Source organism: Triturus cristatus, chromosome 3_2, assembly GCF_964204655.1.
Source record: "Triturus cristatus chromosome 3_2, aTriCri1.1, whole genome shotgun sequence".
Taxonomy (NCBI): Eukaryota; Metazoa; Chordata; class Amphibia; order Caudata; family Salamandridae; genus Triturus; species Triturus cristatus.
Genome location: NC_140584.1, coordinates 41456952 through 41484622, shown reverse-complemented (window position 1 = coordinate 41484622; position 27671 = coordinate 41456952). Strand labels below are relative to the sequence as shown.

Here is a 27671-nt window from a genome sequence, read left to right as displayed (position 1 = left end):
CTAAGTCCTTTGCTTTTATCACTTTTTAAGTGCTAGTTTCTTTGATCATGCTTTCCTTAATAATTCAATCAATCAATCAGGATTGGTAAAGCGCAACTACTCACCCGTGAGGGTCTCAAGGCACTGGGGGAAAAGCTCCATTGAGTGTTGGGGTAAACCGAGGAGCCAGGTCTTGAGGTCCTTCCTGAACTGGGACCGTGTGGGGTCTTGTCAGAGATGGAGGTTGTTCCAGGTCTTGGCTGGAAGGTAGGAGAAAGATTTTCCTCCCGTTTTGGTCTTGCAGATACATGGAACAGTGGCCATAGAGAGGTCTGCTGAACGGAGGTGTACTTTGGGTGCGTGGAGGGAGAGGTGGTTGTTCAGGTTTGTTGGTCCGGTGTTGTGGAAGGCCAGAACCTAACATATTCTGACAATCCAATTGTGATCCAATTGACTTGTGACAAGTTTCTTGTGACTTTATGCCACTTGCTGTATCATTTCCTGTGGGATATTCTAAAGGATCCGATTTGACTCAACCTTCCCTATGAGTTCCAGTCTTGCATAGCTCTACCTCTCATACAGCATGTATACCAGGTAATAGCTGGATCACAGAAGGAGTAACACACAATGTGGGTTTATAAACCTGTTTGGCATTACAAATGCCAATAAAGAAACATGTGAGTACGTACCTGTTTGGCCTAAAGTGGAAATACAGGTAACTCTTGCATGCATGGCCAACTTGTGGGCGCACATAGCCTCATTAAGACATTACATTGCCACACACAGAGGAAATATATTACAGGGAATATTGCTTCTCCCCAACGCAATAGCTACACATCCGCACTGCCGCCACCGAGGTCAACTCGCTATACGGCATTCGGAAGACTGCCAGAGTGGTGTTCTACTGGCGGGTGCGGACACGGTTCTTGGGTGGTTGAACAGCTAAACATGTAATCAGGCCCTTAGTCTTTTTCCTGAAATTTAAAGTCTGTCTCTGAGTGAAGCAAGATCCATGGCTGAAGTTGGTGAGGCTCCCTCACAGTTGCTAAGTCATCATCAAGTTTCCAATGAAGCTGCTAGTTTGGTGCCAAAATCAAGCAGAATAAAACGGAATTTTGAAGCCACTTAGGTTACTTTCCCACTGCAATAGATTGCCACTTCAACCTGTTCCAGCATTCTACCTTCTGACTCAGTCACTATTTTGGTTCTCAAAATCCATCAATGGGGCAAGGCTTGAAGCTGTAGCCAGGCAAAGTTCCATGAGGCTGGATAACTTTGCCATGAAGTGCAGCAAAATCTGTTTTTAACGTAGTATTAAACTAAGAGTGGGGAGGACTTGTTATACTTGCCTGCCTTGGGTGGGCCGGCCCGTGAAAAGTCTCTGCACACTGCCCCGGTATCTGAATTTAGAAAAATAATTCTAAATCCCACTTTTCTCCAACTCCTGATAAAGTTTTTTTGGTCACTTCTGCTGCCCGCTGGAGCTCATGGCAGGCTTCTATGTACCAAATCTTCCCCCAGACAGAGATCCAGCAGGGTCCAGTCTTCTGTGGTCAGCTGGGCTGCCTTGGAGTCAAGGCGACTTCAGTTTTTTGTTTCCCTGTAGCAGCCAAACACAAGGACAGTATTCTGGCCCATTGAGAACAGTTACACCCCTGGGTGTCAGCAGGACTCAGTAGTCCTTAAGTCTTCATCCTTCAAGTAGGGCCTTCTTCAGGTGTACTCTTCTGAGATCCAGGAATGTTCTGAAGCAGTGTTGGTAAGATGCCAGTCTTCTCTTGTTTTTGATTTTTGAATTTTTAATGAATTTTGCCCATCCAGTTATGTTTTCTTTCTCTCACTTTACACACCTCCTTTTGCAGTGCTTAGTTTTTGCTTTAGTTTAAAAATTACCCAAAACCCTAAATCCAAAATGGCTAACCCCTCCTTGAACCAGGACAGTCTTTGCTTTCCCATAACCATGCACCTATTTATATTAGTTAACCTTAAATGTCTCAGGGTTCAAACTGTTCTGTCTCTGGCTGGGTTTGGTGCATGATGGTCCAGGAGGGCCCTGGAAATGAAAAGTAACAGATACTGTCTACCACATTTGGCATCTCCAGCTAACAAGAGATAGCAGTAAATCTGCCCTTAGTTCTGACACCTGTCCTTCTCTTCCTTTCAGAGTGCGAATTCCTGCTTAGTGGCCACTTATTAACCATATCAGTGCCTTTCTGAGCCCAGACACCCAGCCATTCTCCTCTAATAAATAAATAAAAAATAATAATAATAAAAATAATAATCGGGCTTATAAAGCGCCTGGTTACACTATACAGTGTGTCCCCACGCTGCGGTGCACGTCGCTCTCGTGATCACAGAGACCTATCCAGGCGGGAATAGATGAGTTTTCAGTTTCTTCCTAAACATGCCCTCAGAGGGTTCCAACCGAAGGCTCTCAGGGAGTTTGTTCCAGAGTTGGGCCGCCAAAAAGCGGAAGGAGCGACCACCCATCCTAGCTCTCTTTACAGCCGGGACGCGTACCAGTCCCCTCCCCTCAGACCTCAGGCGGCGGGTTGGAACATAAGGGGTAAGGAGGTTCAACAAGTAAGCAGGCGCAGTCCCCTGGATAATGCGATGACAGACACACAACGCTTTAAACCAGACTCGTTCCCGTATAGGTAGCCAGTGGAGAGAAGCAAGAGATGGTTTAGAGGCAGTTCTCCTCAGGAGCATCAGGATCAAGCGGGCTGCTGCGTTCTGAACGCATTGAAGTCTCTTTATACACTTTCCGGTGATACCTAGGTATAAGACATTCCCATAATCGAGACGAGATGTCACGAGGGCGTGAACTAGGGTCTTCCTAGCAGCAATAGGTAATATATCCAAGGTTTTTCGGAGACTTTTAAGGATTCCGAAACAAGCTCCTGCGACCCGTCTGGTGTGATATTCAAAGGATAGGTGAGGGTCCATCCAAACCCCCAGGTTTTTGGCCTGGGCGCATGGCACAGGGGTGGGGCCCAAGTTCTGTGGCCACCAGGCAGAGGACCATGCGGATGGAGCTCTACCCACCACCAGTACTTCTGTCTTGTTACCGTTAAGTTTCAGACAGTTTTTGTCCATCCAAGAGGCTAATTCTTGCAGACACGCCACCAGATTGGGAGCTGCCGACTGCTGTTCCTGGGTCAGGGACACCACCAACTGGGTATCGTCGGCGTATGAGACGACTTTAATCCCAAAACCATCAGCGATCTCCGCTAAGGGAGCCACATAGAGATTAAACAAAGTAGGGCTCAAAATTGAGCCCTGAGGAACCCCCTGCTGCAATCCCATGACCCTCGAGTAGAACTCGCCCTGTCTCACCTGGAAGCTGCGATTAGCTAGAAATGATATAAGCCAATCTAAGGCCCTCCCAGACACACCTTCTTTCTTTAGATGGTGAACTAGAGTGTGGTGAGCTACCGTGTCAAAGGCCGCACTAAGATCCAACAGGATCAGGGCGGCCGTTTGACCAGCATCCACATATTCCCGAATGGTCTCAGTTGCCAAAAGAAGGGCCGACTCCGTCGAGTGGTGTTTACGGAAACCCGATTGAGTGGGGTGGAGGAGGTGACATTTCCCAATGTGAGCCGTAAGTTGTTCATTTACCACTTTCTCTGCGATCTTAGCAAAGTAGGGTAAAAGGGATATAGGTCGCAAATTATCTAATCGCTTCGGGCCTAACTGAGGTTTTTTAGGGAGGGGAAGTACTACTGCCTCCTTCCAACAGCCAGGGACTGTATTGGTCCTGAATGAGACCTCCAAGAGATGTCTGATAAAGGGCTCCAAGGTTTCTAAGCACCCCTTAAGCCTACTCGGGGAGGTCGGATCCTTTGGGGAACCTGACTTGATGCTCAAGCAGAATTTTTTCAGGATTTCAGGGGGGGGGGATCATAAAACTCTCTAGTCTCTCCTCCTCACCTATAGGTCCTGACACATCCAGAAGATCCTGGTCGACCCCAGCCGACTCAGGAAAAGTGGAGTAGATAGTCACCACTTTGTCAGAGAAGAAATTCGCTATAAGATTACAGCGTTCAACTGACCCTACAGCAGGAGCTGCCACTATATCCATGGAAGAGATCTCCTTATAAACCCTAAATAATTCCCTAGTAGAATTCCCAGCAGACCCAATTCTTTCAAGGTAATATTCCACCTTAGTTTTCCTGATGAGCCCATGATATGCCTTAAGCACCGCTTTGTACTCGCACCTTCCTGAGGTAGAGAAGTCCTTCCTCCACTGCCTTTCAGCACGTTTACAGTCTGCCTTAACATTTTTCAGCACTGAATTAAACCATGGGGCAGATTTCTTTGCTCTTGTTAGTGTTTTCCATGACCAAGGGGCTGTACTATCGAGTGCCTCTCCTAGCCTCCTATCCAGCTCTGAGCAAGCGCTGTCAGCATCTTCCCCCCCCAGGCGGACCCCCCACCAGGAGGGCGTTCTTGAACTTGCATGGGGAAAAGCCACCCCATTTACGGTAGGTTATTCCCTCCTGCAAGTTCTCCTGCACCTTAGGCTTAGGTAATCGCATAACAAAAGGGACTAGATGGTGATCAGTCCAAACCAAGGGCTGTGGTAGACCAACCTCCACCGCCTCCCAGTTAGTAAAAATGGGATCAAGCAAATGACCCTTCTGGTGCGTCGGCCAGGTTGCACTAAGATTTAGCTGTAGTATCGCGAGTTACTGGTTTAGCGCTGCAGCCACCGTACATCCTGCATCTTCCAGATGTAAGTTCAAATCGCCTAGCACAAGGAACTTGCTATAGCGCAGGGCTGGTTGAGTGAGATAATCAACCAGGTTAGAAGTAAAACGGGAGGGGTAGCCCGGAGGGCGATAGACCAGGAGGCCCTTGATAATGCAGTTACTGTCAACCGTGATGGTAAAAAGGCCTGCCTCACTATAGATAAGAGGAATGGGTTCAAGGTGGCACTGGATGGCTTGTTTATAAATCATTGCCACCCCACCTCCTCTGCCCGAGTCCCTATCGATTCGCTTTACAGTGTAGCCACATGGAATCGCCTCAAGGAGTTCCGGAACAGAGTCCTCATCCAACCAGGTCTCTGTAAGAAACATAACATCCACCTGTTTGTAGATCAGGAGATCATGAATCTCAAACCTGTGCTTCCTAAGAGATCGACAGTTCAATAGGCAGCAATTCAACAGGGGCGAAACCCCCTTTCTCTCGTATCCATAGTTGAACGAAAAGGCACAGTGCCTGCACATTGAACTGAGCCCCCGACTTGCATGTTATGAGCACAGATATCGGCAGTTTGGGGGCGAAGAGCGCGAAGGTCCAGGCTAGAATAGCAAAGTTTCAAGCCAAGACTACCAGGGGGAGTGGTCCCGAGCCCCGGACGGCCGCGGACGGGCGCAGACGGGCTTGCCTTTGGCGCGCCAGCGGCACACCCGCAGCGCGCGTCTGCTGCGCGGCCACCGCAGCATCCGTTTTTATGTGCCCTGCTTCCTGTCTGCCCCCGGAAGTGTCTTGCTCTGACCTGCTCCGCCCTCCGCGCAACGGCACTAATTGCCGCGTCGGACCGGGGCGGGCAGGAAGAATGAAGGAGCTAAGACAACACCCCGCTTGCTGAGGTCCCACAGGTAAGCCTACACTGCCTACGAAGTAGCTGCAGAGAATGTATTTCAAAATACACAGTCCCCACAATCTTAAAACGATAAAAAGCACAGCTCAGCTGCTCGTACCTCGAGCTGTGTCTGTCAACCCAAAAGCGGCTCAGGGTACTGCCACTGCCCTAGACACCGCTGCGCAGCCGCCGGAGCATCTGAAAACAGGATTGTTAACTCCAACCAAGAATTAATGTTGAGCTTCAGGAGGTGAGATGAATGGCAAAATTGGTCTTAAGCCAGTACTTGCTCAGGCAGTATGAATTACATTTTTACACAGCATGTTTCCACTGAAGTTATCATGAAACATCTGCATTCACTATTAAATAAGATGCTGATAACAGAGGGGGAAATTATGTTGATTCATTTTCCCTGTATTTACCCAGCCAGCGATATGAATTAAAGACTTTAATTGTATCTGGGCATGTCCCTGAAGAATGTATCCTAAACCTACTCTATGAAAACAGTTTGTTCTGGGCATTCAGTCACTTTGAGAGCACACCATTCAAATTTGTAGTGTGCCACATTTTATATAATAGGCTTCCTGTCCTGTCCGCTTACAAGACACACTTTTAGGAGAGATTATTTAAAAGCAGGTTTCCTAACATGGTGAAAGCACTTTTCCTTTTAATCTGTCTTTGCAGTGCATTTAAACTGTCATAGATGTTTATCATATATGTTAGTGGTTTAAATATGCACAATAGCCCACAATATGGCTTTCATCTTCTATGCAGTTACTGCATTTTCTGCACATTTACTTTAGCCTTGCTGGAAATTTAAATAAACCACATTGGTAAAACTAATTTTAACACTACCATTTGACAGCCAGAGAATGCACACAGCATCACTTACCAATTCTGTCTCAGTACACAACATCCTAATACTACCTAACAGTCCAGAAAAAGTGAAAACTCAACTTTAACCATGCGGAAAATGCTGATTCCCTCCACATTGCTATGGCAGGCACATAAATCTGCATCATTTTGCACTGTTGACTACTTAGCCACCATAGTGATGGCCAAAATCACTGCCATGTGCTAAATCAATCAATTAGTAGATTTGTAGAGTGCTACTTGTCACCCATGAGGGTATCCAGGCACTGGCAGGGTCCAGTTGATTGGCTGAAAAGCCAGGTCTTCAGGGGCTTTTGGAAATCTGCAAGAGATGGCGAGGTTCTTAGATGAAAGGGTACCTTCTTCCATGTCGTTGCTGCTAGGTAAGAGAAGGAGCGACCTCCGCATCAGCTATGTCGGATGCGTGAGTTGAGGGTTAGAGAAAGGGAGGCAGAGCGGAGGTGTCTGGTAGGCTGATGGAAGTTCAGGCGGGAGCCTTTCCAAAGACATTTTGCCCAAAAGGGATCAGTCTGGTGACCATTACATATTTTTCTAGAGCATTTAAAAGTAGTCTAGCAAATAATTTGCAATTTGAAAGAGCTATAAGTCTATAGGTTGATGGATTCTGCCTTTCACTATTTTAAGGTTAGAGCAACACAATGATCTGCATCAAACCAGCTGCACTTAAAACAGACCTTCTTAAAATACCGAACAAAGAAAATAGTGTGCAAATAATTTCCTTCTTAAATAACACCAATGAAAAATCTCTGAGACTGTTTCTCTTCCTTTGGTTGGTAGACCTTTTATTAGTTGCTAGAGAGGTAAGAGGGAGTTAGCATCACCTTTAATTATCATAACACATGAACAAAGGTAGTCATGCAATAAAGTCAGGACTACTAGATGAAGTTAAAGGGACATATTACAAACTCAGAAACAAACTGATATAGATGAGTCTCAGAAGCATATTATAAAACTATAGTATCACAAGAATAAATCTGAATCTCCTGATGAAATTCAACCTAAACAATAAAAGCACACCAGAAACTCAGTGGCGGCTATGCAGGAGATGAGGAAGAGGATCTGCAGATTGAACTGCAAGATTCGATCCTCCTTCCTAGTCATTAATAGATCTAATTATATCTAACTTATCATACTCTAAACTAAATACAAAAATCCTAATTAATCTAAGGAAAACAAAGAACAGGTGTCACCATTATGGAGTCTTTTGTAAAAGTACTCCAAGTGTGAAGAAAGTGCAGCATGAAGACACACAGTGAGATGAATAGCAAAGAGATCTGCACCTCGTGAAATCCTAAGGGTCTCTGCTCTCCTAACCATACTACACCTATTAACACACAACGTATTCAAGGTAACCAACTTCATAATCTCCAGCACATTTCCACCTTCCTCGGTAGAAATTGGAAACATTCAGCTCATCTCCCATACCTTCCATTGGGTAGATTTGATCGACCTTTAGCATCCTCTCTCTGCCATGAGAACACATTTCTAGCTTCCTTAGCACGTCTCCTTCTCGCTAAAAGTTTCCTCCTCTACCTTACTATCGCTACAAATAAACAATGCCTTTTTACTAATTAATAAAGCCTTGTATCTGTACCTGCAGAGGAGAGAACATGCAAGCAAAACAATTCCCAGTGAAAGTTTAAACACTGAGCTCAGAAACCCAAGGCCCCTAGTTATGCAAAGTTAGCACAGCAGTTAAAATACACTTAATACATATGATTACAACTAACACAAATAAATGAATATTATGTGGATTGAAAACATGGTTACATCGAACTGCCTGTTACCTTTTGAAACATTTGTAAAGTTATGAACGAGAACTACATTTTTCACTAGAAATGTTTACCATTAGTATGCACCCATTTTATAATTTTATTTTCTAGTCATGTAACATTCGAGAAATACATTTGAAACTTCATTGTTTATTCATATGTTAGACCACATGAAATATAAAAGTGGCAATCTGCACAAATCCACGTAAATATGTGGCGTGTAAGGGTGGAGCCAAAATGTAGCTACTCCACCACTCATTGAAAGTCTATTCGGTCCAGAAGTTCTCGCAGCTCCGGAGCCATTACCTCCTCGTCAGCCCTCCCCCGTCCAAGTCCTAACTACATGAGCATAGCTCCTCCCAACAGAAAATCCCAAGCAACTCAAAACCCATCCCTTTCCTTCAGGCCACACCCACACCCTGAGCCATTTAGCCATGTGACCCGCCTGCCCACATCCTGTTTGTTTTTTCTGCTGGTCTGTTTCCGGGCTTGTCTCCTGACGGGGGGGGGGGGGGGCTATCGCCTCCCGTAGGTAAGAGTGCAGCGGTCTGCTTGAGCGCCCATCATTATGCCCTGCGTGCCTGCCTGGGTGCGTGTGTAAGTCCCTGCTGTAGCGAGACTCGGGTGTTGGGGGCCGGGCTGTCTATGGCGTAGTTACGGTCCTGCTGCAGCTTTCCCTCTTCTGGATGGTTCCCTGCTCTAGCGGGAACAACCAGGGAGGGAGGGGAAGTGTGTGGGCATGTCTGTGCCCTTCTTTGCACGCCAAAGGCGTGACGGTAGCGCTCCTCCTCGGAGGTCTTCTGCAGGTGGGGCACGGTTCTCGTTTACGAGTCCGAGTTGCCCCGCTGTTTGGGTTACCTTCCTGTTCTGACGGAGGTCCCGTGGGGGCGCTGCGTGGTTTTAGGAGTCACGGCTGTTCCCTAGTTCTGGCCTCTGTTTTGGTATCAGTAGGGGCTCGGGGACCAGGTGGGGCCTCTTCATTAGGCCCGGTTCCCCTTATTAGTGTGCTTGAAACTAGTACTATGCATTGTGGCCTGTTTAAAGACCACAAGGGATTTCCCGGTTGTTCCCGGTAGTGTCTGCCTCGTTGCCTGTGGTGCGCTGGGTTCAGCGCCTGGTGATTTTGTTCTGTCCTAGGTGTGCTGGGATAGAGGGCGTGTCTGGGGGGCCTTTCCTGAAGTGTTCTCTCTCGTGGGCGGCTTCTGAGGGCACGGTCAGCTTGTTTTCTTTACGGCAGGGGCCTGCGTGGATCAGTTGTTTTATACTTTGCTCCATAGTCTGACTGGCCATTTTGGAGCCGGCCTCCGGTCCAGTTGGGGATTGGCTATGGGTGGTTGTGTTTCACTGATTGGCCCTTCAAGCCTTGGTTGATTGGTCTGGGTATTTATGGACGGGTGGTGTCTTTGATTTACTGTGTCCATCATGGAAGGTAAAGGTTCTGTTGAGAGTGTGCTTGAAAGTGAGGAGGAGGTGGTGGTTGCTGGGCCTTCCACTGATCCTTTCCTGTCTGAGGTACAGAAGATGATTGAGGCCGCAGTGGCTGCAGCTTTTCAGGCTCGTGGTCCCCTGGGGCCTAAAAAGCAAAAGTTGGATGCCTCTGCGGAGGTCGATCCAGGCGTTGATTCTGTAGAAGAGGTGAAGGGTCGTTTTGTCCAGGGAGCAGACCTTCGCTGTGTTCTGCAACATGTTCAGGACAATTTAGGGTCCCCTAGTCTCTTGGAGGGTGGAAAGTCTGAAGACTTGTTTGCCAATTACCTGAAGAAGGAGCCTGAGAGCCTCCCCATTCATAGGTCTGTGAGGAATGTGCTGGAGGGGGAGTGGAACGATGTTGCCAAACATGCTTTGCCCGGTTTCTGGCGAAGAGGTATCCTCTACAGGGGTTCGCTTTGCAATTCCCGGCTATGGTGAAGGTGGATTACCTGCTAGCTGGTATGGCATCTCAGAGCCTGGTGGTGTCGGAAGATGCAGTTCCTTCAGGTCCTCTGGACAAGGGGGTTGAGGGGGCCTTGAAGCTGTCCTTTGATGTCTCTAATCTTGCTGTCCGGTCTGCGGCTTACACCAGCTATCTGGTTCAATCGCTTCTAAAAGACTGTCAGGGTATTTCTGAGCAGCTCTTGCAGGATGAGGATGTTGGAGCAGCAGTTGCGTTTCCTGGCAGATTTGTCCTTCGATTCCCTTGGTGCGGCAGCGGCGGTGGCTGGGGCCTCTGTGGCTGCTCAGAGGCAGTTGTGACTTAAGCCTTTGAGGGCGGAAGCTGCTCAGAAGGCTGCCGTGATGAAGCTTCCCTTCACGGGCACTAAACTGTTTAGGGAACCGTTGGAGGCACTGATTAAGAAGACGGCTGAGGATAAGAAGTTGTTGGCTCTGGTCTGCTCTTCTCGGAAGGGGAAGTTTGCGGGTTATAAGCGGGATTTTGGGCAGGATTTTCAATCTAAGATGGCGGCACAGCCCTTTAGTGGTAGGGTTCCTTTCTTCCACAAATCCCGGGGTCAACAGGGGGCTTCGTCTTCTGCAGGTTCCTCCAAGTTGTGACTATGTGGGGAGTTTGTTGGGGATGCCTGTTGGGGGTCGCCTCTAGTCTTTTCTTCCTGTTTGGGAGGAGGTAGTTCAAGATCAGTGGGTCCTGCAGGTGGTCCGGCTGGGCCACAGGATCGAATTTGGGGTTCCTCCAGTGGATGTGTTCAGGGCTACCCCTGTTCTCAGATCTCACTCAAAGTGTGGTGCTCTGTTGGACGGAGTCTGGGATTTGGTTGCCAAAGGGGCTGTGGTGACGGTGCCTGTGAGTCAGCAGGGTCAGGGGGTTTACTCGACCCTGTTTATGATCCAGAAGCTGAATGGGGACTACCAGCCTGTCCTGGATCTGAAGGCCGTGAATTTGTGTGTCCTTCGCCGGTCCTTCAAAATGGTGACTGTGCAGATGATTCTTCCCTTCCTATCGGTGGGGGATTTCCTGGCTTCTCTGTATCTTCGGGATGCCTACATTCATGTGCCGGTGCACGAGGCCTCGCAACGGTTCCTTCGTTTCTGTGTGGGGGTGGATCATTACCAGTTCCAGGTATTGCCGTTTGGACTGTCTGCCTCTCCTAGGGTGTCTACTAAGGTGTTGGCATCTTTGGTGGGTTTGTTACATGCTCAGGGGATCCAGGTGTTCCCTTACTTGGACGATTGGTTGATTTCTTCCTCTTCTTTCCTGCAGGTTCAGGCACATTCCCAAGAGGTTTGCAGGCTCATTCAACAGTTCAGGTGGATTCTGAACTTGGAGAAGTCCCATCTTTGCCCCACTCAGGAACTGCTGTTCATTTGGGGGGTTTTCAATACCCGTTTGGGAAAAGTCTTCCTGTCGGAACCCCGCAGACTGACTCTGGTGCACAAACTGGGGAAGGTGTTGGGGGCTCAGTCTTCCACGGCTCACCAGTGGTTGCGTGTTCAAGGGCTGATGTCAGCTACTGTGATGATAGTTCCCTGGGGCCGTTTGCACTTGTTCCCCCTGGTGAATTATGTTCTGAGGCATTGGGATCCGGCCTCTCTGGATTACAAGCTGTTGATTCCGGGTGGTGTGATCATCGCCCGGGAGTTGTCCTGGTGGCTGCTGGAAGGGAACCTCTTACAGGGCTCTTTGTGTCCCTGCAGAGGTTGGTCCTGACGACAGATGCCAGCAAACTCGGTTGGGTGCGGTGTTGGCTCAGGAGTTGGTGCAGGGGCTATGGTCTGTGCTGGAGGCAGGCATGTCCTCGAATTGGAGGGAGTTGAAGGCAGTTCAGTTGCCGTTGGCTCATTTTTTGCCTTGAGTCCTCCAGAGGTACGTCATGGTGCGGACGGACAACACAGTGGTGGTGTGGTATATCAACCGCCAGGGGAGTGCGAAGTTGGCTTCCCTCAACCGGTTGGCTCACCAGAACTGCATGTGGGTGGAGTCGCACTTGTTGTCTCTGAGGGCTTTGCATCTGCCAGGGGTTTTGAACTTGGAGGCAGATCGCCTGAGCAGGGTGTTTCCCTCCCTGACTGATATGTGCCTGACGCGGGAGGTGTTTGGTTGCCTAATGACTCGGTTCGCGGTCCCAGTTGTGGACCTGTTTCCCGCTCCGGGGGACTCCTTGAGGGAGAGGTTTTGCTCTATGGTTCAATCGGACGAGGTTTGGAGGGTGGATGCCCTGTCCTTCCGGAGGGAGGGGGGCTTGATGTATGCTTTTCCCCCAATTACTCTGTTTCCACGGGTCCTGCTGAAGAACAAGCCAGATCAGGCCTTGGTGGTCCTGGTGGCTTCAGAGTGGTCCAGGAGGCCTTGGTTCCCTCTGTTGTTGAGGTTATCATTGGGGCCTTGCTGGAAGTTGCCGGTGGTCCCTTTTCGCCTGGTGTTTCCCCCTCTGTCTCTGGAGTGTCTGGTCTGCCTGCGTCTGGCGGGTTGGTTGTTGAGAGGATGAACTTAGTGGCTTTGGGGTGTTCTCCTTCTGTGGCTGAGTTTAATCAGCGGTCCAGGCGCCCTTCCACTCTCCGGTCTTATGCCAGACATTGGGTGTCTTTTCAGTGTTGGTGTTCAGCTCGGGGGTGGTCTGCATTGGAGGTGGATCTGATGCGTGTCTTGGATTTTCTGAAGGATGGGTTAGACCTGGGTCTGGCTGTGTCCTTGCTGCGGGCTCAGTGGGTGGCTGTTTGGGCCTTTCGGGGTTCGGACTGTGAGCCGCGGGTTCCCCTGGTGTCCAGGTTGTTGCGGAGTTGTTTCCTCCAAAAGCCTGTCATTACGTCCTTTGCGCCTAGTTGGGATCTGCCTCTGGTTTTGGGGGCTTTGCTGGGCGCACCCTTTGAACCTCTGCTTGAGGTTTCTTTGTGGTTTTTGACAATCAAGGTGCTTTCCCTTGTTGCTATTACCTTGGCTCGGAGGATTGGTGAGTTGGGCTCCTTGCTTTGTTTGTCGCCCTTTTTGTGTTTTTTTCCTGATCGGGTGGTTCTGAGGCCTGATCCTTCCTTTGTTCCCAAAGTCCCTTCCTCGTTTCACTGCTCGGAGGATCTGGTGTTGTCTGTCTTCTGTCTGGATCCTCTTTCGGAGGTTGACGTGCGGCTGCACTGTTTGAATGTTAGGGGGGCTCTGGAGGTGTACTTGCTGCGTACTAGGCCTTTTCGTAAGGTGGATTCCCTTTTTGTGACCTTTGGACTGGCTGGTCAGGGTCTGAAGCCTTCTGGGGCTACTCTCAGTGGTTGGCTGCACTGGGCTGTGGGTGCTGCGTATGAGGCTTGTGGTGTATTGGAGACTGGGTCGGTTCAGGGGAGGTCGACTCGGGGGGTGGCTGCTTCCTGGGCCTGCTATCAGGGGCCTTCCATGGCCGAGATCTGCAGGGCTGCTACCTGGAGTTCTCCTCATACTTTAATGCCCCATTATCATTTGGTGGTGGGTGGGACTGAGTCTGCTGGGTTTAGGGACGCGGTGTTGCGTTCTGCCCCGGTGGTGTGACTTATACTGTGCTTTAATAAAGTGTGTTTTTGATACTGAGTGAAGCTGATTCTTGCTTTGGTATCTGCTCATGTAGTTAGGACTGGGACGGGGAGGGCTGACGAGGAGGTAATGCCGGTTACTTACCGGTAATATTCATTACTCCGAGTCGTAGCCCTCCCCGTCCCGGTTCCCATCCATCCCTCCCTCCCTGTTCGGCTTCTTGTGCTTTGTGGTACAGGATGTGGCAGGTGGGTCACATGGCTATATGCCTCAGGGTGTGGGTGTGGCTTGGAGGGAAGGGATGGGTTTTGAGTTGCTTTGGATTTTCTGGTGGGAGGAGCTATGCTCATGTAGTTAGGACTGGGACGGGGAGCGCTATGACTCGGAGTAATGAATATTACCGGTAAGTAACTGGATATTGCCAATTCTGTGAAACTATATGATACTCTAAGATATTCGACTTCCGGTTGCACAATACCCATTGAACCGCACAGTACCTCAATGTATGCTTACCAAGAATTCAAAGAAAGAACTAAATGGGCTACAGGTAATATGGAGTGAAACACATGAATAAAGGACCAACATATTTTAATGTCTTTACACTTAGCTACTTCAAAAATACCCAAAATCTTTAACTGCCTTTCTACTTTTTTCGGCAACTGCTGTTTTATTTAGCGCGCTCAGTTTTCCGTTTGCCTTTCCTCTTTAAATGGCGTAGATCTCAAGTGAACAACCATAGTCGTGTCCATTTTTCATTGGAGGCAATATTTTCTTGTTATAAACACTGGCTGAAGTTTTCTCCTGTAGACTAAAGTAGCCAGTGTCGTTACCTTTGCATCAAGCAGAAGGAAGACTTACAACTCGGCATCTATTTCTCTCCATTAGACAGAGCCACCAATGGCCTATCGGTCGCTTTTTGACCAATTACATTAAAGATTTACCCAACCACCATAGTAAACACTTAATTGTTTACCGTGCATAATTATGGTGTAAGTTCTCGGAAAAGTGATCATAAACTAAATGGAAGATATAAATGTATGTGCAGGGCTATACACATCACACAAGAACGCTTGTTTAAGAGTAGCCTCCTGTTTTGCGAGTGGTGGGTGAACCCAAAGTGCGCTCATTCACTGCTCCCACATTATGCTTCTGCAGAACCGATCCTAAATCTCTGCTATCGAATCCAAGGTCTGGATATTGTCAACTGGGTCTGTGGTGGAGTCTCTAAAGCAACAGAACCCGTGTAACACGAGCAACTCTAAGGCCAAACGTTTTCAGCAGACACATTATATTATCTTCTTCAAAGACTCTACAATCTGGAAACACCACTAATTTTGTAAAAACAGTTATAATCCAGAAAATTAATTTTAATTCTCTGACCTTGAGAGTTGTAAAGGGATGTGATTAGCTGATGGGCTATTATTAACGTGTATTTTTAAAGTATGTAGTAGGTGGGCTTACATCTGGGTAAGGTAAGGCTCCCAGTTGCCATCCCTAGTCGTTTATAACATGGTCCAATTGTTGATTTTGGGTACCATGGCTGGTACTACAGATTTTCTCTTGTTCGTTGTTTTATCTTGAATACCTGATCAACTTTTTGTGGTTGATTAATAGTGCACCTCTTAATCGAGGTTAGAAATAATCCCATTAATTCCTTCTTGACCTGGGGTACATAACCCCCTTCTTACATGGAGACTCACCTAGAGCTTGCGCAACCAGCCTTTAAGCAAAGGGATATATTTGTTGGTGTTGTTTTTGTTTTATCCCCCAAACAGTATTTACTGCTTTCCCAATGAAGTTTGCTATTTCCATTTAAAACAAGACAACGTTAGTCACCGCATACCATTTTTGTAGGTTATCCTTCAAGAATACCTCACAGCTGCTATCAGCAAATGATAAATATGTCAACGAGGGAATGAGACCTAACAATTTTACAATCAATCCTGATTTTAAAAAACTAATTCTGCCCAAATCTATAAAGAGTATACAATGTAATGGTATTTCTTTAATCCCCTCCATTGCACCTCATAATGGCCAAACTGAACATTGTGCACTTCCATCTCTCTGCCACTTCTGGTCTTCCCGTGGTGACCCTGGGGGATTATAGCCACTGTTGAAAGTTGTGTTACCTTTGCAAACTGAGTTCACGCTGTTCTACATTACTGACAACTTCCAGCAGTTTTCTTCTGCTAGGTGCACACAGTCATGGCCTTTGTTAAGTTGTAGCTTTTGATCACTTCTAGGCAGGTAAAGGGTTATGCCATTTTCAAAATGGCATATCCCAGGACATCTTTCTCCATTACATCCAAAGGAGTGAAAACGTAAACACCCAAGGGCAAAACTACTGTTAAAGTTTGACTGTTTTGTTGGGCAATTCTGAACTCTGGTTACTTGTTTAACCACTACTCTTCAAACGTTGAGTTGTCAGGGAAAACTCTCTTTTACATGTTAGATATTCAGCAACACCACTGCATACTGCCTTCCCAAACTCCATTGGTATTTGACCACCAGTTTTAAAGAGCTAAACATTCCTCTGTTTTTCCTAAATCATATTTTTAAATTGGGACACTTGCTGGGTAATGGACAAATGCGGGCCTTTCTAGTGTTGTCTATTGTCTGGGGGATTGAATCCCTTTGCCAACTTTAAGCTCCATTACATTGTGTTGTATAGAACCTTCAACATCTCTCTTACCGGCTGACTGGTTGGTTCCTCGAACCCTGTTGTCTTGAAGGGATTCTGAGAACAGGCTTCCGCCCTTCTACTCAGCAGTTCCATTTTCCATACTTTCGGTTCCGAGCTCAATATTGTTGGGAGACCGGCACGTTTGTAATGAATTGGCCACTGCAGATTTCGAGGGATTTGACATATTTGGGTCGGAGATGATAAACTGGAGTTGTTGCCCACTTTGTTATCAACCGAAGAGGGATGAGTAGCTACCAGTTTAAACACTACCAAGGGAGTCTCGTGTTTAGTAGGTTGCTCTTTTAGTGCAGCTACCACCTAATCTAATGGCTCATCAATTTCATTAGGCTCAAGACTTGCTGTATGGGAGTATTTAATTATTTAGAGGTGACAGCTCCTCCTCCTCAAAATAATCTATTAGACACTGTTTAAAAGTTGAAAAAGTCGTGGGTTTAAAAGTGTTTTTTCCAGTTCTTCAGCCTGGTGTGCACCAAGATTTAGGAACACCTGTATTGCTTATGTAGGCGTAGGACGTATCTCATTGACCTGTGGGATGTCACAAGGTTTATCCCAGGGTCCAGGAAGAAACAGTGGTTTTACTGGTAAAATGAAAATCTTTGGGACTTGACTGCCTCTGTTGCAGGGATAGTGAGATAAAGTGGGCACCGGTCGGTATCGTTGCACTGATGTGTACAATTTTTTCCAAACTGCCATTTTGTTTCTACCACTGGAAGCAAACCCTTGTAAATGGATAATATTTGCTTATTACTCTGCTTAGTTTCTAAATGAAACTGAACACGTCTGAGAAAGCATCTCAAAACAGGCTGCTAACACCTCTCTTTTTTGGGCCTACAAAGAGCGTTGCCAACACCGCTGGCCACTAGTGACCTGGATATTTCCATAGTAATCCTAATACTGACACACCCCCAACGCAACAGTGCTGCGATTTCTTTGTGACCCACTATTTTATAGACACTCCTGTCTAAATGGTTTAGTAGTTGATTTTGAGTTTGGGTACTCAGTCACCTTCTCCACTTGTTTGCTGAAATTCGTTTTTGTTGGCCTTAGTACTCTGTGCACTTTTCCACTGCTAACCGGTACTAAAGAACTTGTGCTCTCACCCCTAAACATGGTAAATTTTTCACATTTGATTTAATTATGTCTCTACTACAGTGGTACTAGATGTACACAGGGCCTGTAAATTAAATGTGACAGATGGGCCTGCAGCACTCATTATATCACCCACTAAAGTAGACTCTTACAAGATGTCTCAGGCCTACTACTGCAGTCTGTAGTGCAGTTTTTATACTTTCAGTTTGAACTGGCAAAATAAACCTTTTGCCAGGCCTAAACCTTCCTTTTTAACACCCCTAAGTTACCCTTAAGGTAGGCCCTAAACAGCTCACAGGACAGGGTGCAGTGTATTTAAAAAATTGGGCATGTACTTTTCAGTTTCCATGTTCTAGTAGTGCAAAAGTCCTTAATTCATTTTTCACTGCTGTAAGGCCTGCCTCACCCATTGGATAACATTGGGTTACCTTATTGCATTTAATAAGCGATAAGTTTGGTTTGGGAACATGTAGGAGTGTAATGTGTATATTCTAATGAATTGTAATTTAAAAATCTTCTTTATTTGTAAAGTCAGATTTTGAGATACCATTGTGAGAATGCCACTTTTAGAAAGTTGGCCTTTTCTTGTCCTAACCATTTGGTGCATGTGGCCTGTGTCCTAGGTCACATGACTGTGTGTAATTGGCAACTGACATTGGTACATTCCTCGCAGACAGTGACACAAATGGGTACTAGGTCTTGGCATGATGGGCCATACAACCAGATGCGTGGGGCGGAGCTGTCCCATTCCCCACTTACATTTCAAAGGGCCTGTCTCCAGCACACTCATAACGAACTTGACACCTGTTTATTGTCACCCCAGATTCCTTGGAGCCTGGGCAAGTGAAAGAAGGAAATCCCAGAACCAGATGTGGTGGGGGGAGTTTAGAGGTTTCTCCCACTTCAAAAGCTGGCACCAGATATGAACATTGGACTTTCAGATCAAGTCTTCAGTGCACTCCTAGATCTGTTGAGGACCCCCAGAAGGACTGCCTTGTACTTCAAAGGACTGCCTGCCACTTGAGGTCTGTTTTGTATCTCAGACGTCTACCATGCTGCTACCAGAGGGCTGCCACCCCTGTTGCTTTAAGCCTGCCTCATACCCTTCTAGGACATTCCTGCTGATTGAGGCCTGCCTTGCTGCTTAATCCCAGGACTACCAGAGTTGCTTCAAGTATCAGTTGGCTGAATTCTAGTTCTGAGTTACAGGGACAAAACAAGCTCCAGTGTCCTCTCTGCAATTGCCCTGTTGACCTGCTGCAACTGGCCCTGCCTAACCATGCATCTGAACCGGCCTGGATCTGCTGGAGCTCTGCTAGTCTCTGCTGGAGTTCCTCAACCCCAAGAGGTACCTCACCGGGTCATAGACCCTTGGCTGGTATCAGTTGAGTTCCTCCTGTGGAATCCTGAAGTTTTGAATTCTTCACGCTGGACTTTGACTAATCTGGTCCCTGTATCCTGCTTGCTCTCCATTGCAGTCAGCCTTACCATGTCACTTTCAACTGGTCTAATACAACTAGATGATGGCAAGTGGCGCTTTGTGCTTTTACGCGCTATACTTACCTAAAATTTTGAAATTGCATATCTCCACTTCTACTGATTTGGCCTTTATTTACTAAAATGTTCCCTATTTGTCTAAATTGGTGTGGGATATATCTTGTGTCGTGTTTTACTTTACTACTGTTTTTGTGCTGCATAAAAACTTAACACAGTGCCTCTAAGTTAAGCTTGACAGCTTTTGTCCCAAGCCACCAGAGGGTTAAGCACAGGTTAATTTAGTAACTTTGGTGACTCACCATGACGAGGATTGTGGTTGTTGCTTGAGAAGCATATTCACCCCTTCAATGAAAATCTCAATTTCTTACAGCTAAACAGTAATCTATTTATTCCTCCTAAGTCTAATTAAGGCTTTTAATCTTGGACTTTGGCAGGCCAGATCTTCCAGTCTGAGCACACGCAGCACATATTCCCTAATTTATGGTACTCTACGCACAATTCTAGAAATTAAAGGTTTCTGAAATTAAGCCAGCCCCCCTCCACTAAACTGCTCCACAAAGCAGGAGAGCACAATTTGTGACACTAAAATCACTTACATAATTTTGAATAGAACCAGAAAAGGGCTCTGTAGTTTAGAAATGTGACAATCATCTTTTGTTAACTAATCTTGTTGTCTTTTTTTTACAGCTCTGCAGCTTTTACCAAACCAACAGCACTGTGTGGAAAAGACTCTATGATTTAACGGCAGCCCAAGCAAAGATTCTCACTGATGGTCTGAGCAAGTGTGGCGTGAATGTGACTTCCTCCATGGTTATCCCCAGGTGAGAGAAGACATCATCAGTAACAATGTACATTGCTTGGTGTATTTCTCTCCACATAAGCAAGGCAGTGTACATGTGCCAGACAGGCCCAGACTGGGAACCAAAACCGGCCCTGGAAAACTGCTTGGCTGGCCCCCGGGTTGGGTGGGGGAGGGGGTGGGACCAAGCTGTTTGCTAGGGCTGGTTTCAGGTAATTTTGTTATAGGGGGCCTATATTGCCGGCCCCCGGTAACAAAAATGGCCCCCCAGCGGCCCAAAACCAGCAGTCACCCTGGAAGCCCACTGGGGAAATGCCAGGTGCCTGTTATGGCCAGTCCGGCCCTGGTGCCAGAGCCTAGCAGGAGGAGGATGAAGAGATATATTTTTTCCCTTTCACACAATTTTATAATGCCTTGGAGGCACAGAACTGAAAATTGGTTTAAAACAACCTATTGGTATAATTAGATTTTTTTGAGCTATTTGAGACATAGGGCCTTATTATGATGGCAGTCCTACGAGCGTCTGACCGCCATCATTGCGGAATGGATACCTGCTGCCATGTAGTCAGTGGTTCCACCCGCCTAATTACGATCTGACCGCCATGCAGGTGGTCGATAACAGCTTGTACAGCGGCCCGGAAAAAGGGCTGTGGCACAAGCCACAATAGAAATAGGCATGTTTCAAACATCCATGCACTGTGTGCCAGTCACCATTAGGTGCCTGGCACAGGTACCATGGATGTTTGGTGGGGCACCACATGTGCCCACCTGACCCCATAGCGGACACCAATTGGACACTGGGGCCCTGCTAGTGACCTCCAAAGTCCCTTTCTGTCTGTCTGCACTTGGCAGTTGGACCGCAATGTACAGGCCGAGGGAAATGGACAGTGTGATCCCTACAGTGTTAAGAGCAAGAGGCCCCCTGCTAATAGGTTAAACATTCCTGAAGGCAGGGATCAAAAAATCAGTGCAAAGACTAAAGGCAACAATCTGCTTATTAGACAGCACAATATTTGCAACATGGAATGAAAGAACCAGAAGATACTTTTTTATCCAAAAATAGAAAACATGATGTTGTTGATACTGATCAATGCATGTTACAAAATCCTAACTTTGCTACTCCTAAATGCCTTTTGTGAATACTGAAAGTTGTAAAGTTAGGAATTTTCTCAGTTTAGGAGTAGTAAAGTTAGATAACCCAGGTGTAAGAAAGAACTGCTGCCATGGAGGTGGAAGTCGACAAGCTCCAGACATTTAAGGAATCACAGGAAAAGCAGCCTTTGGATATATGCTGGAAGCTTGAAGATTTTGAAAATAGGCAACGCCAAAATAACGTACGGTTACTTGGACTGGCAGAAAACGTGGAAGGGGAAAACATTATGGCCTTTGTTGTCTCCTTGCTGAAAGGTGCCTTTCCCGACCTTGCCCATTGGAACTGGGAGATGAAGGTTCAGCGAGCTCATCGCTTCCCAATGTCTAGGAGGACTAACGCTAACAGCCATGGGGAGTGACCCAGAGCAATTTTGATCTATTTCAGGAACTTTATCTAAAGCAGGCCATAATTGATCGGGCCAGACCAGACTCCAAACGGTCTTATGAGGGCCACACTTTCTTCGCTCGGCCTGACTTTTGCCACAAATCGGTCGAGCGGATGTGGAAACTCCGGCAGTTGATAACCCCCTTCCAGGGGTTGGGTTGTGAGGCTTTCTTGTTATTTCCCGCCCGGCTGAAGGTTATCCTGAATGGGAGGCTGAGAATATTTTTCTCTGAAATCAAGGCACAAGAATATATCACTGAGCTTAAGGAGGCAAGGGGGAGGAGCGGAACGGGCTGTATTACGCAAGGGGGTTCAACTAGTGAATAATCATTGATGTTGATGCAGGTCCTGGGGTCTCGATATATATATTTGCTCTTGCTTTAGTATTTTGTCTTTTTATTTTTAGATTTCTTTGTTGTTATTGATTTAGATAGGCATACGGGGGTGAGTTCACACAGGTTTGGGGGGCCTCGGGGGGTGGCAGGACTGACGCAGCTCGAGATGTGAGATCGGCTGCCATACATAGGTCATGCCTGACCTATCTGCCTGTAAGGGTTGTGGGGGGGGTGGGGTTCGTTCTTCTCAATGGGGAGGGTGTAAGAGGGGGGGCGAGCAAGGAGCAAGGGCACAGCACAACATTGCACAGCACAATACGTGAGGGAAGTCATGGAGATGAGCTTTGAGAATAAAAATGCAATGAGAATGAGCTTTGTAAGATTAAGTTTTGATATATCCAAAAGTGATAGTATGATGGGGACTCTGATGGCTTCGTGTAGGAATATGCAAAGTATAACATTATGAGTCTGCGAATAGCTTCAGTTAACTTTTGCGGGTTAAACGATCAAGGCAAAAGGCAAAGGGCGGCAATTTTGTTTAAAACTTTACGAATCAACATACTATGTGTTCAAGAAACTCACATAGAAGGTACCAGAGGCAGCATTCTGGAACAACTAGGCTATAAGCTTATGGTGAACACCAAACATGGCACCCGTACAAGTGGGGTAGCAATTCTTACCCGTAGGAGTGATATAAAGGTTAAAAGAAAGCTAGCTGATCGATGGGGTCATTGGGCAATGGATGAATGCTCGGTGGTTGGTGAAAAATTCACAATTTGCTCGGTGTATGGATCAACCGATAATGGCCCTGTGGCTCTCTAATTTTTGGATACTGAACTTGCAACTTGGCCCATGCCGGTAATAGTCTGTGGGGATTTTAACATTAATGGGCTGGGGGTGCACTGGGGTAATTCGGGAGGTGGATATTATGGTTGGAAACAAAGGGTCTCTGCAGCTCTCACAAACTTAATTAGGAACAACGGTCTCACTGACGCATGGGCTTATTTGAAACCCGAAGACCCCGGTAGCACCTTCTTTTCAGCACTGCATAAGGCTATCTCACGACTTGGTTATTTTTTGTGTCACACTATTTTATTTCAAAGCTCAGGATAGAGAAGTACCCTCAGATACTCTCGGATCATAATCCACCAGTTCTTACTAGGGGGTAAGGCAAGAACGGGTTTGGACCTTTGAACGGGGTCTATTACATGATCCAGAATATGTGTCTCATATGAAGGGGTGGATTAAGGAATTTGGGGATTTTAATAGGGAGAGCACATGCATAGGGATAGTCAGGGATGCTTTTAAAGTGGGGGTCAGAGGGCAAACAATGAGCTATAGCATGTACCGGCAAAAGAAGGTGGCACAGCAAGAAGAAGCAATTAGAAAAAACTTGATTAAGATAGAGGAGGATCTGGCTATCGGTATCAATATGCGCAGACCAACCGAGGATATATTACTACAGCTGGCCGCAACTAAGGCTGATGCGGGAGAACGGATTGCTGCTAAAGCTGCGGAAACCTTTTTGATGAAAAGAGAGCACTGCCATGAGTTTAACAAGTGGGTGGGGCATACCCTAGAGGTAAGACTAAGACAAAAGACTACTGCAGGAGAGATATCTGAAATTTTGGATAATAATGGAAGTATAGTAGCTGTTTCCTCGGGGATTCGGGAGGCTTTCCGGCAATTTTATCAACGGCTTTATAGCAAGGAATCCTCGAAGGCGCTGAACTTAATTCAAGAGTATTTAGATAAGATACCCTTGCAGGCGATTGATTCAATAGATAAGGAGACACTCGAGGCCGTATTGAAACAAGAGGAGCTAATGGGTGCATTGCAAAGTTTACCATCTAGCAAGGCTGCTGGCCCAGATCAGATCCCATTAGAGTTTTATAAAACGTTTGCAGATATAATAGGACCTGACCTGACTGAGGTTATTCGTCAAGTTCAAAGGGGTAGTTTTGCTCCTGAGTCATGGGCAGGGGCGGATATCGTAATTTAAAAAAAAAAAGACAAACCATCGAGGGAGCCAGGCTCATATCGGCCAATAACTCTTTTAAATAGTGATCTTAAATTTTTCTCTAAGGCTATGGCAACTACGTTAAATTGCATTATGAGGAAAATAATTCATCCCTGTCAACACAGGTTTATAATCGGTCGAGGAACAACGCGGCATATTCGCCGAGTAATAACCATTTTTTGATGTAACGGAGATCTCAGGGGACCCTTTGGCTGCTTTGCTTTTGGATGTTGAGAAGGCATTTGATAGGGTCTCCTGGGAATTTTTGTGGGAGACTCTGAAATGGTTTGGTTTAGGGGAAGGATTTATTAAAGCCATCCAGGTTATGTATAGAGAACCCACAGCTCGTTTAAGATTGAACTGGGGCTATACAGTGCCTTTCTTTATTGACCGTGGAACAAGGCAGGGTTGCCCCTCCTATTTGCTATATATATAGATCCCCTAATATGCCTACTGGAGGCCAATAATGGAATTGAGCCTATTGTGTGTCAGGGTCTGGAATCTAAAGTACTGGCCTACGCGGACGATGTTGCCTTCGTCACGGCAAATCCTTCAACTGCGCTTACGGTGGTGGAGGATTTATGTAGATTCTCAGGGTACGCACTAAATAAGGCAAAAACTCAGAATATTAAGAATAGACATGTTATTATGGCTGACCTGCGAGTAACCGATTCAGCAGTGTATCTAGGTATCACTATTAGTCCAGCGCTGGGGAATCTGGTTGCCAGGAATATTGAGCCGGTAATGAGGAAGGCAAGAACTGACTTTGACAGATTTAATAATCTGCACATGTCATTAGTGGGCTGCTGCAATGTGGTTAAGATTATGTTTTTACCAAAAATACTCTACTTGTTTAGGGCAATACCGATTGAATTCGAAAAACACTGGTTTGTAACTTTGGAGAGTATAGTTAACCGCTTCAACTGGGCGCATGGGAAAACTAGATGGGCCCTTAGGTTTATGTCACTCCCCCGGGAAAGAGGGGGCTTTGCCGTTCCTGATTTTAAAACTTTTATTAAGCAGTATATGAGTATATTATTTGGTGCACTCCCTGGCGATTCCAGGGAGGAAGCAGGGCTCCCTAATGTATACAAGCTATTGCTCAGGGGCCAAGCAATGAATTGTTTTATGAAATTTAGCGAGCCCAGTTACTAGAAGAAGACGAAATTTAAGACACTACTGGCTGCCTTTAAAATCTGGGCAGCACTTAAAAATAAAATACTGGTTTAGGAAGGATCAATTATTATACTCAGCTATATAAAAACTAAGCCTGGGCAAACCACTATGCTACGCTTGCGTAGTGTGCGAAGTTTGCGCTACTTCGCACTACATGAATTGGACGTAGCACAGTGCAAACACGCGTGGCGTAGTGTTGCGTAGTGCATCGGTCGCGGTCCTCAACGTCAAGTTGGCGACCGCGAGCAAGCAAAATGACATCCCAGCGAGACTTTTTCCTCGTTCGCGACCAGCAACATCAAGTTGGCGATCGCGAAAAATAAACCTCCCGGAGAGATTCTCAACGCGAGAAGGTCAGGTTTCTCATTGCGAGTGGACGTGTATGCTCGCGATGAGAAACTACCAGTTTGCGTTGAGAAAGCTTCCGCTCGAGTAAAAATCTACTCGAGCGGCAGAAAACTACAGCTCGCACTGTGCAAGATGCTGTTTTCAATGATTGCACAGTGCCGGTTGCTTGTCCGCACTGTGCAATCATTGAAAATTGACATCTTGCACAGTGCGAACAGGGTACTACGCAGGTCCAGAAGTGCTACGCGTAGCTCGCGTAGTGCGAACTGCACTTTGCGTAGCTTCGCGTAGTGCTACTTCGCGAACTAAACCCAGGGTTAATAAAAACCCCATGTTTCCTGAAATATTCTCTGATGGGATTATGGCAGATTGGGCGGTGCGGGGGATTCGAAATGTTGGGGATTTAATACAGAGGGACTGCTTTCGGCAGTTTAGCGATATCCAGACGGAGTATGAGCTAGATAGGTGTAACCTTTTTTAATTCTTGCAGTTACGAAGCTTCTTTAGCAAGAAGGTGGGGGGTTTAATGGGTTTAGGAAAATTAAAGTTATCGATATCATTAGAGACAGCAGGAAGTGCGGTGTAAGGTTAATATATGCTGAATTAGTAGTGCTTAAACAAGACGATTTGGTAAAACACGTGGGTAAATGGGTAGAACGGGTGGGTGTTGAATCGGAGAAGTTCCTCAACTCTTTAGAACTGGGTCAGACGGTTGTGTGCTCGTCAGGGCTTCAAGCACAGCATTACAGGACTATCTTTGCACTTTATTATACCCCGGCGAGGATTGCATAGTGGGGTGGGCAGGTAGGAGTCAGTTGCACGCGGTGTGATGCACCTGAGGCTGACCTTGTACACATGTTTGCATCCTGCTCACACCTAGAAAACCTGATAGAGTCCATCATGAAATTTCTTGATTTGACATTAGAGCTAAAAGTTACGCTAACCCCGGCTCTGATACTTCTCGGAGTCAATAACAATGAAGTGCAAGATTCATCTTAGCAATTTATTTTTCTGGCTATGGCCGTAGTACGGATATGTATTGCCTCTGCCTGGCTAGATCCAGTACCCACAACATTTCAGCAGTGGCTTGCGTGGCTGCACTCAATGTTTACCCTGGAAAGAGCTATCTACGAGAGAAAGGGTAAAAGAGGGAGACTCTTGGGTCGACGCATCTGGGCTCCTATAGCGAGATGGAAGGAGTCACAGATGGCTAACGATCCCTGAACCAGATGCTGTGAGGGATAGGAGAATCTATTTGGTGTGACATCTGTTAGTAAATGCTGTAAATGTTATAGTTTGACGTATGAATTGATATATGACTGAGTTTTCCCTTAATCGTATCTTAGAATAGGATGAATAATTGTTTATCCTCTTTCTGACTGTATTTTTGAGTAGGATGAATTAATGCTTATCTTCTCTCTGATTGTTAAAAAACAAAAAACAGTGGTCTGGATGTAACCTCACAGTTTAATATGTTATATAATATTGTGCTGTTTATAAAAATACAAAAACTTGAATAACAAATATTTAAAAACTCTCTGAATAAGGCCCTAAGACCTTTTCTATACACATAGCTATGTCCTGAGAAGTATTGATGTATGATCGCAGGCACCATTCACCAGTGCTTAATTTGTAGAAGATTAAGTACCAGGTCCCAAAGTTTTGCTCAGAAGCCAATGGCCAGCACTATCAAAGGGTGAAATAGCGTATTGCCAGGTGGGTAATCTCGATACCACCTCATGCCTCTTTAATCCACTACGAGACACTACCTTCTTCATACACTCACTCTTGCAGGTTATTTTTCATCCTAGCTTTCTTCACTTCTCACTCTTTTTCAGTCTTTTTCTCGCTACTTCTTTCGCTCTATTGTGTTTTTCTTTATCCTGCTCTGGATCAAATTCTTTTGAGGAGAAATAAGTTCTGGTCCCCAAACAAATAAGTGCCGGTGGGCCCCATCTGCAACCACTGGCTCAAGTTGAACACTGCCTCTCACTCTGAACCATTGTCCAATCATACTCCATGACTGTTGAAGAATCTTTCAAAGTGTTTCTCTTTGAAATAACTATGGATGGTTCAAAGTGTGATATTAATATTTTATTCTAGTCTGGGACAGCTCTCCTGTTTCTTCGCCAACTTGGTTGAGAAGATGGATTCTAATTCTCGGGAGGCCCTCAACAATGCGTTGCCCAATTGCACCCGAAATGTGAAGGATGTAAGTAAAGTGGAGGTTTTCTTGTACCTAGTAACACCTGCATTGTATTGTAGAAGAATGTTAGGAAAGAGAAAAATATGCTTTAGAATCTTTGCATTTTCAGACACCTCAAGTCTCAACCCTTCAGTTTGAAGTTCACCGCATACAACACAGTCCTGTTTTTCGCCAGCCTTAGTGGCCACGTTGATGTAGATACAATCTCACAGTTAGGAAGCATAACTTGTTGAAACATTTTCTTTTGATGCAAGTCATACTGCTGAGATCTTCTTATCTTAATACGTGTCT

General features: G+C 46.2%; 1 protein-coding gene across 1 annotated transcript in view; it reads left to right on the top strand.

The window, feature by feature from the left end:
- LOC146856773 (otoancorin-like) overlaps positions 1-27671 on the top strand; it is a 484135-nt gene that overhangs the window by 94576 nt on the left and 361888 nt on the right. Inside the window, exons 7-8 of the mRNA XM_085647226.1 lie at positions 19647-19780; positions 27278-27386. Coding sequence (XP_085503352.1) covers positions 19647-19780; positions 27278-27386 — 243 coding nt within the window. The remainder of the gene's footprint in view (positions 1-19646; positions 19781-27277; positions 27387-27671) is intronic.